This window comes from Gossypium hirsutum, chromosome A03, assembly GCF_007990345.1.
Source record: "Gossypium hirsutum isolate 1008001.06 chromosome A03, Gossypium_hirsutum_v2.1, whole genome shotgun sequence".
Lineage (NCBI taxonomy): Eukaryota > Viridiplantae > Streptophyta > Magnoliopsida > Malvales > Malvaceae > Gossypium > Gossypium hirsutum.
The window spans coordinates 67904553-67923181 of NC_053426.1; the positions used below are offsets into that span (position 1 = coordinate 67904553).

The window sequence follows — 18629 nt, forward strand, 5'->3', positions numbered from 1 at the left end:
GAATAGAATCATTTTTTAGTGCTATGTAGTATGAAATGATGAATGTTGTATTTGTAAAACACCTGCAAATGCTTTGCTGGCATCAAGCCAAAACCATATAATACTGTGAGCTAACATGAATAAGACATAAGCTGTAAACAATAACAAAAAATGAAGCACATCCGGAGAGTAGGAATCAATTATCCATTCTTATTTCTTCTTCTCAAACTCGATCACCACCCAAAAAGAGAAAGTAGTATAATTTCCAAGGCTTAATGCACAAATGTTCTCGAACAAAACCCAAAGATTTTGTAGTTTAAGTAAGTCACTTTTTTAATCTACTCGCTAATTGCCCTGCCACTGTTTTGAATGGTAAATGGACCTGTTAAAAGAAAATCTTAAATTTTATTACATTATTTTTTAATATGTCATACTCAACTTGTTAATACAACATACACTATCGTGTTAACAATTTAAGCTGAGGGAGTAATCTAATTAATACAATTAGGGTTAAAAAAAACCTATCAAACCAAGAAACTGAGTCGAATAGACAATTCTGTTCGTGTTTTTTTATAGTTTAGTTCAGTTCTAATTAGATGATTTCGTTGAACCACATCAATTCAATTAGATTTCAATTTATTTCATTAGATATCGAAAAGTAAAAAAAAAAGTTTAAAATTTTTAAAAAGAAACCCAAATTTAAATATATTTAAAACCTAAAACAAAACTCATTGCTTCTAAAAGCTAAATATAGTTTTTATTATGCTTTTACATATTCTATAATTGAATAAAAAATGAAAAATAAACCCTAAATCTAATTTCAAATTCATCCTCTTACGAATGCATTGTTTATTTATTATTGTTGTTAAAACTTTTAAAATTTGGATTATCATTATTAACATTTCCAAGTTGGGTGTTTTTTTGCTATCATTACACATTAAGAGTTATAAAATACAAATAATTTAATATTTAACCATGTTCAATGAAGGTTGGGTGTGATTAAATCAAAGTTTAATTGGATTTTTAATTATAGATTTTACAAATTATTTTTTAAATAAATATATTAATTGAGATTTTATGTATCATTAAAAAAAATAAAATTGCCAAATAATGTCTTAAAAACATAAAACAAAAATAATTTAATCTAATTATTAATAAAATTCAAAAGCTCAAAGCCCATATGAAACCCAAATCCGTACCGACCACCGATTCGAAAAATAAAAAAACCAAATACCCCGATTTCTTATAAACCGATCTCACCCCTCAATAAAAATTTGATTCTTTGCGAACATTTTTTAATTTAGGGATGAATTTAGAATCGGAAATAGTTTGTGTATGTATAATGAAATTAACCCAATATTGAATTTACTATTGTCTCCTTCAAAGGCGATAACCCCTTTTAACCCTAACCTGAGAAGTTAGCTCTTTTGCTTCACTATTGACAGTGAACAAAAAATGGCTTCACAAATGGCGATCTTGACCAGAACACGAATCCTACTCCGAGTAAGCCAAGCCAAATCCATTTCCAGCTTCCCTTACCTCTCTCAAGAACCCCAACTTGCCGAGTCAGCCCACACGGCTGAAACTCAAACCACCCCTCTCCCTCCCAACCCAGCCTCCGGCAGCCCCCTTTACCACGAGAACTGGCGAGACCCAAACGCAGCCAGAAAAACAACCTCCCTAGCGCAATCCCTTATTCCCCTCGGCTTCCTCAGCCAAACTCCTGGCCAACGGATTCAATACCTCTCCCAAATCCTTGATGCCCCTGCTTTAATGAACCATTTTGCTGATTTGATGACTCAGCAACGATGGACCGACGTGAAAGAGCTATTTGAGTTCTGGGTTCGATCGCTGGATAAGAATGGGAAGCCCAATAAGCCCGATGTGAATCTTTATAATCAGTATTTGAGGGCTAGTTTTATGATCGGAGCATCGGCAGGTGATTTGCTTGATTTGGTGGCGCAAATGGACGAGTTTGCCATTGTTCCCAATACAGCGACCTTTAATTTCGTTTTAAAGGCTATGAAGCAAGCTAAGGAAACTGAAGCTGCTGAGAAGCTGCTTGAACGGTTAGTTATAGTAGCACTATGCTCCCCCCCCCCCAATTTCTCTCTTTTAAAGCCCTATGTTTTTTTTTGGGGGTGTTTTGGATAATTGTAGGTTGCCTTTTGCTTGAAAGTTCCATAAATATTTGAGTTAATAAATGAGAAGGGATATAACTAAAATTGTTTCTAATTTGCTGCTAAAGTTTGTTTATTTGCATTTCGTAGCAGTGGGCTTGGATTAATCTTTAAGTTAATTTTGTTTCTTTTTTTGTAATTATATTGAGAGTTTGGATTTTTTATTTAAAATGATATATATAATATATTTTTTGTTACAATCACTTCTGCCATACTATCGGACTTGGGGTTGTGTGGTCGTGGATGAATATATATATTTCCTTTTAAAACTTTAAAGACCTTTTTTTAATCAATTTGCTTTCAATAAGGATGTGCATTCATTTTTCTAGGAATTCAATAGCATCAGTAATACGCTGCTTTAGCATGTTTATCTTTGGAATTGTTTTCTAAAATATTGGTGATATTCACCTTCAATCTATTTCTATCAGGATGCTGCAAGGTGGAACAGAATCTCTGTCTGACGATGAGACTTATGATTTGGTTATTGGAATGCTATTTGAGTCACAACAGTTTGAAGCAGCCTTGAATCATATTGATATGGCCTTAAAATCTGGATATAAGTTGTCCATGCGAGTTTTTACAGAATGTGTGGCATGCTGTGTTAAACAAGGCCGGCTTGATGAATTGGCCAATGTCATTGAGATGTGCAAGGTATATGACTCTTGTTATTTGCTAATGATATTGTTTCGATTAGGAGGTAGCCTTTGCTCAGTGTTTGATTATTTAACTTTGTTCTTATGACTCTTAGCAGACAACAGATCAGAATAGAGCTCTTTATCCAAATTGGACTTTGTGCAACTATCTTGCAGAAGTTGCAATGCAAGCGGATAACAGCAAGCTAGCATTTTATGCCTTGGAATTTATGGCCAAATGGATTGCTCGGGGTGAAAATGCAAGGCCGCCTTTCTTGCTTTCTGTAGATGAAGGATTAATTGTCTCAGCACTTGTAACTGCGGGTAGGACATACAGTTCGAAACTGTTGGATGTGTCCTGGGCAATCCTACGGCGTTCATTGCGTCAAAAGAAGGTGCCCAACCCTGAATCTTTCCTTGGGAAGATTTATGCACATGCATCATTGGGGAATCTGCAGAAAGCTTTTGGCACGTTGCATGAGTTTGAGGCTACTCATGGCAAGTCCACTAACGAAGCAGAAGACCTGTTCTCACCTTTCACCTCTTTATATCCCTTGGTTGTGGCTTGCTCCAAGAATGGTTTTGAGACTTTGGATTCAGTATGTCCTGTTACATTTTGATATTCCTTTGAATCATCTATTATTTAATGTTATCGACGATTGCTATATTTCTCAAGAGAAGGGTATTAGTATGTGAAATATCACCATGCATGCATGTTGCCTTTTAAATTAGAATGAATCCAATTTAGAAATATTAGTGATGAATAAATTTCAAAGAAGTTCCTTAAGCTGCTCAATAACCATTTGATGCTTATTGAGCATTTGAATGAAGCCTTTTAGACCACTTGTCTTTGTGTTTAGAACTGTGGAATATGTTTAAAATAAAATTATTTTTGCTGCATCATTCTATTCTTGGAATGCATTCATTGATGGCTGCATGCCTTGGCAATTATATTAGAATTTGCATCTGTAGGCCACTTTATCAGAATTTAGCACTTACATCCTTGTAACTACAATTTTTGTGTGAGAGAAATCTTTTCTTTCCTTTTTTTTTCTCTTTTGGGGAAATAAAGGCTTTTCAAGTTTGCTGTTATGGTATTCAATTCATCATTGCTTGTTTAAATTTTTTATAAACCTACTTGCATATTTTTTGCTCATTTATAGAGGAGGGTGTTGCTGATGTTGAAAATTTGAAATATTCTCCCAGGTATATTTTCAACTTGAGAACTTAAGTCGTGCAGACCCTCCATACAAGTCTGTTGCCGCTCTGAATTGTATAATTTTGGGATGTGGGAACATATGGGATATCGAGCGTGCCTACCAAACATTTGATGCAATAAGTTCCTCTTTTGGGTTGACCCCTGACATTCATTCATATAATGCTCTAATCTATGCATTTGGAAAGCTGAAGAAAGTATGTATCTCTATCCCTTGTATGTACATACACTTGCAACCAGTACATTTAGCTGCATGCATTAGTTAATCTTGAGCTTGCTGAATGCATGTATTCTAGATGTTGTTAAAAATGCTTAGCCTGATTCTTCTTTTGTGTCTTTTTTCTCTCTTGCTCCTGTAGCATAGTCTTACGTTCTAAAAAACTCATCGAACCACCCCCTTCCCAACTGAAAGGTGCTTTCTTGGGATTTAAGCTGTGAACTTAAACCTAATTCTTCAAGTAAATAATATATCCTTTCATGGCAGACTTTTGAAGCTTCAAGGGTGTTTGAGCACATGCTGAGCTTGGGTGTGAAACCCAATGCTAAGTCATATTCGTTGCTTATTGATGCTCATCTCATCAATCGAGATCAAAAAGCTGCTCTCTCTATGATTGACAAGATGGTAACTCCATTTTCTTTCTGGTTGTTAGGAATTAGCACATGACATCTCCATAGAAAAAGATTGATGGGCATTGAACAATTCTTTTGGCAGGTGACCTCTGGATTTGTACCATCCAAAGAAACACTAAAAAGGGTCAGAAGGCGATGCATACGAGAGATGGACTACGAGTGCGATGATAAAGTTGAATCTCTGGCTAAGAAATTCAGGATCAGGATGGGCTCTGAAAATCGCAGGGGCATCCTTTTTGATCTTGACTATGGCACTGAATATGCATCATAGGCAAGTTATGCAGTCTTAAGGTATCAATACTTGTGTAAGCATTTCCGGACTATATCTATGTGCCCTTGACATCCACATTTCTTCTATGCTCTTGAATGAATTGAGAATCTTGAACTTTTGCTAGTGGGTTTTTAACTTGGAATTCATCTCTTATTGTAGGCTTGGGACTACATGATGCTTGAAATTATCAAGAGCGACAATTGGGGTTAACCAGGTTCCGATGAAGTAATCAACCCATTTGTTATTAGATTTTTGTCAATTCTGAGCCTTTGGAGGATAAATATCGTGTTCTTAGCTTGTGATTTCCCCCCTCTAATATCTCAATTCTCTTTTTTTCACCCTTTATATGCTTTCTGAGGAATAGGAACAGAAAAAAGTTAGGAAAAGGTATTCGCATGTTGACAAATAAATGTCTTTTCTTTTTTGCACCTTTTAATCAAATAATTTCGCAATCCTCTTGATTATTTCTGAAAGAAAAAAGAAAAAAAAAGAGACGAATGTCTGCTTTTGGCTGTGATGATCATATTACAGGATATCGTAAACATTTGAGTTGAGGCGTACGAATCATTTCCCATTTGCTATATGGCTAAGCTTTTGAATGGAAAACTGGAACCATTAGGAAAAGTGAGAGAGAGAGAGAGAGAGAGAGAGCTTGGTTGATCTTTTGTACTAATCACATTTCGTGGCAATTGCACCGCAATGATGGTTCGATACAAGGAGTTCACTATAAAGTAGGTAAAGAAATGACATGGATGAATGAATTGCTACAAAGCCTTGACCAAAATTTTTAAAAAAAGAAAAAGGTAAAAAGTAGAGCAGCTACATTTTGCAGCTACCTCCTTTTCTAATCTACAGCCTTCAACCTTTGTTCCTTGTTCAGTCACTAAATGTCAAACCTGTCTCGACTCCACATCATATCTCACAGTCTGATGCTGCCAAAATAAACTTCATCAGTTTGCCCACATTATAAGGACTTGTTCATAGATTATATGGTATTTTGCATTATTGCTGGCATTCAGATACAGTGGGATGCAATCAACCTTAGGTTTGATGCTTAGGGTTTCTTTCTTTCTTACTGATGCAATGCAATCAAGGAACCCAATGTGTGAAGCTTAGGTTATAATTTCTTTTCTTTATTCATTTTCCCTATTTTCTTGAGGATCTCAAATTATCATTATCGGAAACCGTATCCCCTAAGCAGTTCATCACAAAGTCAATCAAGTTCCAATGTCCTGAGCATCAAAGCTCAATAATCTGCATAATATATTATTACTTTTAACTGTTCATGCATGCTTCTACATGCACTACTTCCATGCTAAGTGAATCATAGACGATGTTTTGGTGTTTTATTAGAGGAATTACCAGATAAAAAACAGTGTACAAATCTGTGGTCTTGAGACCTGATCCTTCTTTGATCAATCATTTTGTCAAAAATGGTTTCTGACAAATCAGTAGCCTCTGATCACTACCATTCTGAATGTCGATCACTCTTGCACCCCATCGTATCTGTGTAGCATGCGCACGTGCCAACTCTATAGCTCCTAATTTATCATAAAGCACAACCCAACCCTGCAAATAAACATAAGCAAATATTATAAGGATGAATGCTTCCCATTATACTGTTGTTCAAGCAACAAATCTTTCAAAAATCATTCCCTAACACAACATATTCTAGTACACATAAAATGAAATAGCATTCTAGGGGGTTGATTCAAAATATCCAAAAAAAAAAAAAAAAAGATTGCAGCGGTACTGTTGAATATAAAACGAAAACATATGAAAAATCAAAAAAGAATGGTGATACTTTCCTTCAAACTATCTAACAAACGGTTGGGACATTTACAGGTAATTGCGGCATAAATACACCCATTGGAATTCAAGCATAAACCATGTAAAAAGTGGAAATTACCTCAGGACGCAGGATTCGGTCCATCTCTACAAACAAGTCCATCAAACTGCACCTCTCTGAAGAGAGGTGCGAGAGGAGCCCATTTGCATGAAGCATGTCATATGTTCGAGGATATGTTGGGAAGGGTTCACACCTGAACACCACCAGTTATATCAGATAAGAAAATTGTTTTCACAATCCAATAGATTGATAAATAGCTGCCTGTCAGAAAGGAGCAATCTTATTAGCAATTCTACCACGGTGAACCATGTCTTTATTTGTCACTATGATTTGAGGAAATAAGTCAAATATAGTTCAACTACTAAAAGCTCATAATATATAGAAAAATTATGGAAGACAGTAATATTCAGTTATAGAATGAATCTAAAACTAAAGCAAATTATTTTAACAGAATCTTTAAGATTAACAAACTATAACGTTATCTTAATCTGGAAGAAAATGAGTCAAAAACTTGTGAAAATAAATATAGCTAAAAACAAAGAAAAATTTGAAGTCCTAAACCATCTCATTCCTATCAACTTAAAAAAATTACTTCGAAGTTGTAAAAATCTAACCAGTCATGCAAAACACCGGAAAAACCTCGGTCAAGAATAAGAGGTAGCATATTACGTGACGTAACAGGCACCACATTCATCACCCACACTGATTTCTTTTCCTCCAGGAATGCAGCATTTAAACCCCCATAATGAGCATTCATGTCCATCACATTGCGTACCATATTAAATGGAGGCAATGGATCTTCAGCACCTGGCCTCTTGGGATGATCAGAGAAAATTAATGGAGTAAGCAAAGACCAATAGTTTTTTAAAGCTAATTTCCAACCTTGCAAGTCTTCAAAGAAATCTTCTGGACTGACTCCTGCAAGGATTAATTTACATCAATACACTAGCCAGATAAAGTCATCTACTGCATAAACCGTGGATTGCATTTGCAAGACAACAGGAAAACAAAAATACAGGTGCAGGAGGATAGAAAAAGGTTGGAACAATACTTTCCATGAAGTGCAAGCTCCGCAGAGCTCAATTCTGAGCTAGAGGACCTGTTCTGAATAGGAATCCAGCGTTTGCTGGAAGGTCCAATAATGCATGGGCTCAAGGCCTGATAATAGGAAGCATCATGTCCTTTGCAAAGGGGTACATCATTCTGCTTGCTGTATTCAAGAAAACAAAGTCAGAAAATCGTAGATCTGAAAGTTGGAAGTTAAGAGGAACAAATACAAAAAGGGTGAGACAACCTAAAGACAGTTTTACTGAATTGAAAGCCTGTTTCATAAAGCGATTGAACTAAGAGCTACTCTGAGAAGAGTGAAAATTATCAGTGCATACTCACCGAGAAGAATAGCACTGAGAATCAGCAGTTTTCTGCCAGATGAACGTCTCATCCTGCTGAGCAATAAGACTCCAACAAATTTTTTCAGGGAATTGTTCCAGTGGTGTTAGCATGTTTCTTATCTTTGTACCTGTTGCACTTCCATGTGACTTACTTTTGGGTGAGGTTAAAACAAAATAACCTCCAGGTTTGAGTAACCGATCTACTTCTATGAGAAGCATCCCCTCTGTTTTATGAAGACATGGTTAGAAGGCAAAGCATATGTAATTTCAAAATAGGCAGCTATCCTTGCCTATTTGTTAAATATAGATAGGTAATAGACAATGAATTATGATCATATGCACATGTAACAGTAGCACTAGGCGATTGGGGCTAAATGCATTATACTTTTTCCGTCTTTTTTCCCCCTAAAATTTGTCTTCTCCATCAATGGTCAAAGGAGGAAGTTTCAGCACCAAAATACATTTCACGGATAACAGCATTATTAATCTTAAACAGATGGCACTGTTAGCAATGCACCACACTTCACCTTAGTGCATCAGTACAAAGCATTGTACTTTCAACAAAAGAACTAAAGAACTCTATAACGAAACATGACATGAAGATTATCAATTAAAAAAAAGGGAACAGAACAGTGGTATAGCTACATCTTTCCAAATAATTTTATAACAATTGAAATGAGTATCAATAAATAACAGAAAGCAAGCCTACTTTTAAACTCCAAAGTACCTTTCTTGTCCCAAGGAATACCACATTGAGCACAATGAACCATGTCAAATGAAAATGATGGATATGGCAGTTGTCTTGTTATGAAATTGCCAATCATTGCTGGAAGACCCCTCTCAAGAGCTAACTGAACTTGGCTTCCAGTTGCCTCATATCCAGCAATACAAAGAGTCATCAACTTTATTGAAACTAAATGAGCTCCAAAACTTCCAAATCCACAGCCAATATCAAGCACAGTGCGTACCTGTAATAAATTAGGAATATTAAATACCATGGTGCAGATTGCTTTACTTCCTCTTGAAGACCATATAGTGTCTTTCTCATATTCGTAAACATTAAAGCTAAAATATTAGAACATATTTGATTCCAAAGATACCGACCTCAAAGCTCATGGCACCCCAAAAGCTAAAATAATAGAATGAAAAAATAAAAATAAAAAAGCGTTACCCCAGCTTGTAAAAATTCAGAGTCACTTCCTAGTCCCATCATCTCTGCGATCTGGCGAGAATAATCTTTGACACCGTCAAAGGTTAAGCCAGCATCAGATTGAAAAGCAATTTGATTCTCTTCTAGCAACATCATTCTAACAGTTTATTAAAAGATTATGAAGGTAGATTAGAAAGGATGTGATTGATCATGTAAAGAACAAAGAAAGAAGAATACACACGTTGCTACAATGAACAGACACTAGCAAAATTCTAAAAGGTAAAGCTTGTAACCATAGGAGATAAACCTGATACTTTCTCTACTTTAACAAAGCATCCAAATGCTTTGATAAATACCTCTTTGTCATGCTTCCAGAAGAAAGGAATTGGTCTTTAGTTATCTTGACATTTCCACTCCAGATCACATCCCTACCAGCAGGCCATTGAAGTGGAGTCTTATAATCCTTAGGAGGGCGAATTAGACACCACTTTCCTTGCCCTACTACTTCACAATGTCGATCAAATTCCTCTCCATCTTTAAACCCAGATAAAAGATTTGCTGTCACGTTGTAACAAGGAACATAATTCTCTCTTTCTTTGCCACAAAAGCCAAGCTCCCTTTGGCGACTAGCACCTGATGAGAGAGTTCTAAGCTCAAAATAATCAATTGCAGCTTGCTTCTTTAGCCTTCTATAATTTTTATAATTCTCAGGTACCCAAGTGGAGGTTACAGAGTCAAAAGAACTAGAAGACGACGATCCAAAGACTGTAATCAGCGCAAGCAAACTGACAACGCACAAGAACAACCAACTGACTGGCGGTCTAGGGCCAAGAATGACAGATAGTTTATTGAGCCAGGGGCTTCTCATGTCCAAAGCTTTAAACAATCGAAGTTTGGGAATCAACTAGATAACCAATCCCTTTAACTTATGTCTCCAGGAACTGTGCGCCATATCCCATCATCACTCACAAGCTTCTATATACCGTGAATACACGGGTAAGTCGAACAAGCCTCTTCTATGCTCCTACCTGCTCCGATCTTTCATCAGCCATCACAAGCAACAGATAATAAAATAGTACGAAATCCAGGTTCACTGTAAATCCACCATGACCACGAAAAAGAATTAAACCAACAAAAAACAAAGCTGAATTTCAATTCCTTGATATCGATCAAGAATTCCACCCAAAATCCAACGGCCTAAAAGCGAATTACAGAACTCCTAATTCAAACCAATCCAAAATTTACCGCAGTATCCTTTTACTAGAATCCAAACAGTGCCCATCAAAACTTAATTTCGAGTAATGACAATCCCTCAGTCTCAGCAAGTGTCCAATCGCAACAAGCTGCAAATGCACCACCAAAATCAATATTTAACAAAAATAAAACAAATTATGTTTCTTTAACGGCCAGTTTGCTAGATTGAATGAATTTCAATCTAAAAACAGTATTCTTACTCTAAAGATTAAAACAGAAAAATTCAATATATTCGAAATTCAGAATTAAGAGGAAAAAAAACTTCCCGTTTTTTAAATCCGGGAGCATAAAATCAGATCTCAAAAAGGAAAAATTAAGAAATAAAAAAGATTATTGAAGAAGCAGATAAAATGTAAATCGAAAACAGAAAAGGAAAAGAAAAAAAATACACAGAAGCAATTAGGGTTTACGTGGAAGCGTACCTGTGGAGATTCAAAATCTGAAAATCGACAAATGGAGAGAACGACTGAACGAAAGAGAGGATGAGAGAGAGAAAAAAAAGTTTATATATATATATTGATGAAATCATTACATGTAATGATAGATCTATAAATAAATAGGTTCGAATAAAAACAAAATTGGAAAGAATAAAAAACAGACAAAGGTGCAGCAGAAATCATTTAATATGGTTTATCTAAGGGGATTTTAATCAGGTAAACTACAAAAAGCCCATTTCCTAAAATGAAAAAAATTATAATTGAGTGGCTGTATTTAGTGACCATTTTACCAATAAAAGCCCATTTCCTACCTTATTTACGGAAATAGGCCACTTTTTTCATTATTTATTGAAATAGGGTGAAAACATTAAAACGCGTCCACGTGAGAGCGTTTTAAGAGAAAATTCTAGTAAAACACGTCTCTAAGGGATCGATTTTGCCATGTCAGCACAAAATGCGCTAAGTGGACGCGCTTTGCTGACGTGGTAAAATTGCTCACCAGGGACGCGTTTTAACCCGTATTTTTTACCTCCAACAGCCGTTTAAAATTTTGATAGTTGGAGGGTCCAATGGTAAAAAAAAAACTATAAAAACCCCCTTCTTCTTTTTTCACACTTCCAAAATTCTCAAAAAAGCTCTCAAATTTCTCCCTAAATTTTTCAAAGCTCTCTTTAATTAATTATTTCCTTTAATTTTTATCTAAAATAGTATTTTTTTATAATTTCAAAAATATTTGATCGTGTTAGCAGTGGCCGGGGAATTAATTCGTCTCGATCATAAATATATCTCCGTCGAACAAATGAATATGGTAAGAGTTAATTTCAATTTTTGAATATTATTTAATATTTTTTCATTTATGTAATTTTAATTTTATAATTTTTTATAACAGCCTGTAGATTGGGTATTACAATGTTATATTCGTAATATGTCTGGTCCTCCATCATCGTTGATAGAAAATTACTTAAGGGAAGCGAGTTTTTGGTACGTAGCCAATATAGACCGGGGGTGCAAGTTGAACCCGAAACTCATCAGCACGTTCATAGAGAGGTAGAGACTCAAAACGCAAACGTTCCATCTTCCATGCGGTGAGTGTACTATCACTTTGGAGGACGTGCAGTTACAATTGAGATTACCGGTGAATGAGTCCGTACTCACCAGGTCCGCTCAATCTGATTATTAGGGAGCCATATGCTACGATCTTTTGGATAATATTTACGGAGGTCGGATCGAGATGGGCTTGTTACGAAACACATTCTCGGAGCTAGGGAATGATTTGACTGAAGTAAAAAGAATACGATATGCTCGGGAATACACCCTTGAGATTATTGGAGGTTATCTGGTGCCGGACTTGTCACGAAACGTCGTACATCTGATGTGGCTGTTGAAACTCGTTGGTTTTAGAGCAGTTGGCAAACATAGTTGGAGGCTTGCCGTGTTGGCAACATTGTACCAGAAGATATGCGGGGTGATAAAACCAAATAAAGCCAAAATCGGAGGTTGCCTATCACTACTACAATCATGGGCTTAGTTTTGCTTTCATTTTTACGTCCTCAAGTGAATCACCCATATATATTCCTACTCATAACGAGGTAAAATTTATATTAGATTTTACAATTATTACATAGATTTAAAATATAATTTTATACTAAAATTTTATTTAATTAGGTGGAACCATTTGGTGAGTTATGTTGGAATACCTACCGCTCTTAAAGATATACGGCTTCTATTAGACCAACTGTCGAAAGTGCTTGTAAGTATTAAATAAAATATATATATACATAACATAGTCGTTTCATATTTAGTATTTAGTATTATATATATAACTAATATTTTTATCACGTTCATTTAGTTTCAATAGACAACATACGAGGATTCGGCAATGTGGACAGTAATTTCGGATGAATTTTTTTAAAATTCGAACATTTGGCATGTTATGGTCCCATTGGCCAACTATGGTACTATCGATATGCACCAGACAGGTACAGTGTTGTGGTAATTTGGATTCCGAGAATCGATTCCCATGACACTTGAGGTGCTTGATAATGAGTATAAAATTGACTTACGGTAATCGAATATGCATTGGCCGGTGTTCTTCTCAGAATATATCAAAATTTGAGAAAATCGATATGATTATATACCTACTCGTAAATCGATCATCGTTCCAGAGTTAGCATGCGCGCCAAATTACATGCCATGATTTAGGATCCATGGCAAGCCATATTTGTTTTCAGAAGAGCAGAAGCATCGACAAATCCGTGTTGAAAGAGAACGATGGGGCCCTTTAAATCTAAGGAGAAGGGATAACAGCACGAGCCCATCAACAACGCCCATACAATCACTGGGCCAAACGCCTCAAGCAGCGATGCCCACACCACAGCCCCTTTAGATTATGTCAGGTGTATATCCTAGCCCTTTTATGTTTCCTTTTCCTAGTCCTATGCCAGGTTGGAATGCATGGCCTGGTGCATCTCCTTTTTCGATGACTCTGACTCAACCGACGATATATAAGCCATTGTCGTAAGAGGGATCGCATGAGGCACCGTCGAAGAGCTCATCTCATTTCCAATCTCCATTGTCTTATGGGATTCAAACACCTCCGTCATGAGTGATGCAAACACCTTCGCATTTTTTATTCTATCAAGGTGGGTCATCCTCTTAACACCCACAACCAGAACAACTACAACACCTGCCGGAGCAACCACAACCCCCGCCAGAAGCTGAACCAAGAAGGAATCCAAAGTATAACTATCGACCACCCTCATGTGGCACTAATTCCGATCGGCACATACATTTATTTTTTTAATATATTTGTACAAACTATTTTTATATTGTTTCATTTAATAAAATAAATGTTGTTTTGAATATTTTAATAGTAAATTATTTTTATATTTTATCCAATTTAATAAAATAGAAGTTCTTTTGAGTAAGGCAAAAGAAATAATGCAACATAGTTTCATTTAAGCAATTATCAACTATTTCGATTTGGACATGTTCAAATTGTATGACCTGGGTTCCTACACCATTCGTACAACTTCTGTTGGTTCGTTCTTTCTCGGATATCCATATTATCACGTATTCTACTCTAGCAAGGTCGACCTTTTGGTTTATGACGCATTATTTATCAGGTAATAACTTAAACGGAGCAAGCGATACAGACGACCACTTACGTTATCTGAGACGGGTGGGAATACGTGTCTCTACATATTGTACATGTATTCTATTTTGTACACTTCGTCAACATAGCTTATGAGATTCAAACGGAGATTCTAACAAGCTGTAGTTGCATGAGTGCATGGATAACGAAGTGCGTCAAATGTCCCACAGTCGCAAGTCCTATTTCTCAAGTGTACACAATATTGCCCATCGGTAATACCTTGGTTCTGTCTGTTGAACTCCGTCACACTAAACCATAAGTTGTCGCGATCCTGACACACTATGTGTATAGTGTTAGCCCTCCCCTTCGCCTTGTTAATTTCTTGCAATGCCTTCTAGCACCATACATGGCCTCCCTGCATTTGGCCTTTATAACTTACTGCTTGCTTTAGAAATAGTGCCTCCAAACGATAATATATCTCCCGCACAACTAAGGTTATTGGCAAATGACGCGTTCCTTTTAGAACATAATTTATGCATTCAGCCAAGGTTGAGGTCATATGACCATATCATAGGCCGCCATCGTATGCTTGTGTCCACTGATCGAAAGGTATATTACAAAGAAAGTCCGCGCTTTGATCGTTAACTGACTGCAAAATTGCCAACATCTTATGAAAATGGTCATTATTGATCTCGTACCCTGTCAATATAAGTTGATAGGGAAAATTACATAATACTCTTCCATTCATAATAAATTAAATATTACAAACAAAATTATGTTAATAGAGATTAAATACCCATGTTGGTCACTTGCCGTAATTTAGTGGTAGACTAATATTGCCAATAGTAGTTGGACGCAACGTACCTTAGACAATATGGTGTGTGCGATCCCATAGACTTTCTTGTCGCTCAATTGCAGCTAGTATTCTAGTGTCCTGATCCAATATAATGCAGATATCAGGTTGGGGGTAGACATGCCTCTTTAACCTAGAAAGAAAGAATCTCAATCATCACCTGACTCCCTTAGTGTTATTGCAAACATAATTGGAAGGATTCTCCCACCGCCATCCTATGCCACATCTAGTATGCAAGGCTTGTAGTACACAAATACATCCCAACATTGTTTAAAGCTCCGTAACAAACACTTGAACACTTGGCATCCATGGAACAAGCGATCGATGTAGTATGCAAGGCCCATTTTAAAGTCTGTTATACAACCTGGGATGTACCTCTTCAGTACCTGATACCACTACCCCACCTCATTATATGAAGCGTTTCACCCACTATGCATCTTTTCCAACGCCTTCTGTTTAGCTATCCAAGCTTTAAGGTAAAAGGGTGTGTATCTCAATTGGCTACGAATATTGGCAATTAGGACTGACACAAAAGTCCTAGGATCTACCTTCACCATCGGTAGTATTAAGCTAGCTATCATATCTAAATCTATCTTGGGATGATCTTGTGAAACACTTGTCAACGAAGTACATTAAATAATACAACATTAAGTAATAACAGTATTATTCATAAACCTTAACCACCCAGTGATACTGTACTGGCAACACATGTATGCGGACCTTTGTACTTTTTATCTCCTACAAGCCTTTTTTTCCTAACTGAAGCCATGATTTTCTATGAACATCTACCGTTTTGCACTGCACACTTGGCCTCGAACTTCTCGAATTTTGATTTAACCATGTGGTAGTTAACCCCGCTCGTGATGCTATGTTGTTTTAATGCACCAAGAAAACTATCCTTACTAGAAAACTCCTTACCAGCTTCTAATTCACCTGAATCCAATGACACACTTGTACGATCATGCCTTTTGTGTGGTAGATCTAGAAACTCCAACGTATCATCTGCCGATAAATTGACATTATGCATGTGGACTGGAGGCAAGTACACCGTGAATTGCAGATCTTCTTATTCTTTATCTGAACCCCCTTCACTGTCTTCAGGTTCGGTTAGAACAGGCTCTGGTTCAGAAAAAAATACAACTTCTGCACTATCAGGGCCGAGCTCTCGAAGTGGATCCGCATTGGACTTATCATCTAACCCACCATCATATACAACGTATGAGGTCCCCTCGCCGGTGGACGTCATAGAGAGTACATCATCCCTTCTTGTGTACGTTTCGTAACGTCCCCAATCAGATGTGGATTGCCAACTACTAGAAGTTGATGTAATTCTCCAGTTCGTATTTCCAGCATCGAACATCGACCCACCGAGGTGCATGTCTCATCCACTATCTGAGTGTTGTACAGGAGTTGTTATTCTATACTGCCACCAAACACGAGTATTTTGATGTTCTTTCTCCCACTAACGAAGTTTTAGGTAGAGGCCGTGTATTCCTCTCGAACAACAGTAGATGTTGAAGTCGCAAATTCTTCATTTGGTGATGAAAAATGTACATAGAACTTAAGATAGGGTGATCCTCAAAGCTACGACCACCTTTGATATCAAATGAGTCATATGTCACGGGATCAACCAAAGCACAAAATCGATACTTAATAGACAAAACTCTCATTGGCATCGTTCTGAAGATTTTACACCTAAGTTTTTTACGAAGTTTTGTCAAATTTATGTTCTGTTAAAAACCAGTCGCGTTGTGTTCTCTGATAAAAAAATGTTATTCTCGGTGTCACGGACCTCACCATATAGTAATTAACAACACTGATACATTCACTCATATTCAATTTCTATTCTGCTTAGCTTCTCTAATTTTTCTTACTGTAACTTATGCAACAAGAAAATGAAATTTGGCTCATTTATAGCTTAAGGCCAAGCAAGAACTACTGTAGAAAAAGAGCGTCCACGTGGGAGCTTTCTTCAGTAATTTTGCTGACAATGAATCCTGCTTAAAACGTTTTTGACACTATTTTTTCAGAATCGTCTTCTCAAAAGTATTTTTTCAGGAACTATTGTAGAAAAAGAGCGTCCATGTGGGAGCTTTTTTCAGTAATTTTGCTGAAAGTCCATCCTGCTTGAAGCATTTTTACACTATTTTTTCAGAACTGTCTTCTCAAAATTATTTTTTCAGGAACTACTGTAGGAAAAAAACGTCGATGTGGGAGCTTTTTTCTAGTAATTTTGCTGACAGTGCATCCTCCTTAAAGCGTTTTTTACATTATTTTTTCAGAACTGTTTTCTCAAATTATTTTTTCAGGAACTACTGTAGAAAAAAATCGTCCATGTGAGAACTTTTTTCCAGTAATTTTGCTGACAGTGCATCCTACTTGAAGCGTTTTTGACACTACTTTTTCAGAACCATTTTCTCAAAATTATTTTTTAGGAACTATTGTAGAAAAAGAGCGTTCATATGGGAGCTTTGTTTAGTAATTTTGCTGACAGTACATCTTGCTTGAAGCGTTTTTAACATTTTATTTTCAGAACTGTCTTCTCAAAATTAATTTTTCTGAAACTACTGTAAAAAAAATAAAATTCTTCTTGTCAATATAATTTTTTCTAAACTCTTAACCTAAACCCTTTTACAAAAACCCTAAAAGTTAAACACAAAATTATTTTAAAAAAACTAAACCCTAATTTAATTAATTTTTTTTAAAAGCTCTAAAAACTAATTTAATTAATTTGTTTAAAACTCCTAAAACCTAATTTATTTTTTTAAAAAAATTCTAAACCCTAATTTATTTTTTAAAAATTTTAAACCTTAAATAAATAAAACCTTAAATTATTTTAACAAAACACTAACACTACAACCCTAAAACCCTAAATCCACAAACTCTAGACACTAAACATGCAAATAGCCCTAACCCTAGAAAAACAGGAGCTAAAACGTGTCCATGAGGAAACGACTTTGCCACGTCAACAAAGCGCGTCCACGTCAGCTCGTTTTCTGCTGATATAGCAAAATACTCAATCAGAAACGTGTTTTGCTAAAATTTCACCTTAAAACACTCTTATATAGATACGTTTTAATATTTTCGGCTCATTCCAATAAATAATAAAAAAAATAATATTTCCATAAATAAAATTAAAAATAAACCTTTAGGATATGTTTGGTTCAGTGTATTACCTAATACAATACAGGCCGAATACGCGCGTATTACATGACGCCTCTAATCCGGCGTTTGGTTCACTGTAATAGGCATTACGGGCGTAAACCAATCCCGACCTAATCCCCTTTTTCGCTGCTTTTGTAATCCCTTCCCAAATCCCTGTAATACCTATTACGTCCGCCTTCCGTCCCCTACTCTCTGTTTTACCCTCCCTCCCTACCCGACCCTCTCCTATTCTGTCCTCAAAATTTCTCCTTCCATCTCCCACCGTTTTTGTTTATTATTCTGTCCTCATCGTTTCTTCAGTCTCTGTCTCCTCCCATTTCCTCCCAACCCTATATGCAACTCTCTACTGCTCTTCAATATTTTCACAAAATTGGAAATACCTGATAGCTGAATCCAGTGAATCCTTTGAAAGTGAAGCGTTTTTCGGGTCATCACCTCTAATCCAATATCGGGTAAGTTTTATTTCGGACCGAAATTAATCTGCCAATTCTTTTGTTCGACAATCTTTTATCAAATATTTTTGCATGG

General features: G+C 36.3%; 2 protein-coding genes across 12 annotated transcripts; one reads left to right on the plus strand and one right to left on the minus strand.

The window, feature by feature from the left end:
* Window positions 1-1260: 1260 nt before the first annotated feature.
* LOC107887351 (pentatricopeptide repeat-containing protein At1g26460, mitochondrial) lies at window positions 1261-5360 on the plus strand. Of its 8 annotated transcripts, none has more exons than XM_016811553.2 (7): window positions 1261-2048; window positions 2588-2810; window positions 2908-3390; window positions 3998-4204; window positions 4492-4629; window positions 4720-4942; window positions 5068-5360. In XM_016811553.2, the coding sequence occupies exons 1-6, from the start codon at window positions 1435-1437 to the stop codon at window positions 4906-4908; spliced, it is 1854 nt and encodes a 617-aa protein (XP_016667042.1). In that variant the 5' UTR covers window positions 1261-1434; the 3' UTR covers window positions 4909-4942; window positions 5068-5360. The 8 variants fall into 8 exon arrangements, with proteins under 8 accessions (XP_016667042.1, XP_016667041.1, XP_040953810.1 ...); XM_016811552.2 differs by having other exon boundaries at window positions 4720-4928; XM_041097876.1 differs by having other exon boundaries at window positions 2911-3390.
* Window positions 5361-5560: 200 nt separating this feature from the next.
* Window positions 5561-11136, minus strand: LOC107887350 (probable methyltransferase PMT5). 4 transcript variants are annotated; one of them, XM_041097858.1, is made up of 11 exons: window positions 10975-11136; window positions 9655-10641; window positions 9320-9455; window positions 8876-9116; window positions 8147-8372; window positions 7813-7967; window positions 7640-7675; window positions 7372-7564; window positions 6818-6950; window positions 6271-6477; window positions 5561-5840 (listed from the first exon to the last, which is right to left on the minus strand). In XM_041097858.1, the coding sequence occupies exons 2-10, from the start codon at window positions 10164-10166 to the stop codon at window positions 6328-6330; spliced, it is 1782 nt and encodes a 593-aa protein (XP_040953792.1). In that variant the 5' UTR covers window positions 10167-10641; window positions 10975-11136; the 3' UTR covers window positions 5561-5840; window positions 6271-6327. The 4 variants fall into 4 exon arrangements, with proteins under 4 accessions (XP_040953792.1, XP_040953784.1, XP_016667038.1 ...); XM_041097850.1 differs by having other exon boundaries at window positions 7372-7675; XM_016811549.2 differs by lacking the exon at window positions 5561-5840 and having other exon boundaries at window positions 6155-6477; window positions 7372-7675.
* Between the last annotated feature and the right edge of the window lie 7493 nt (window positions 11137-18629).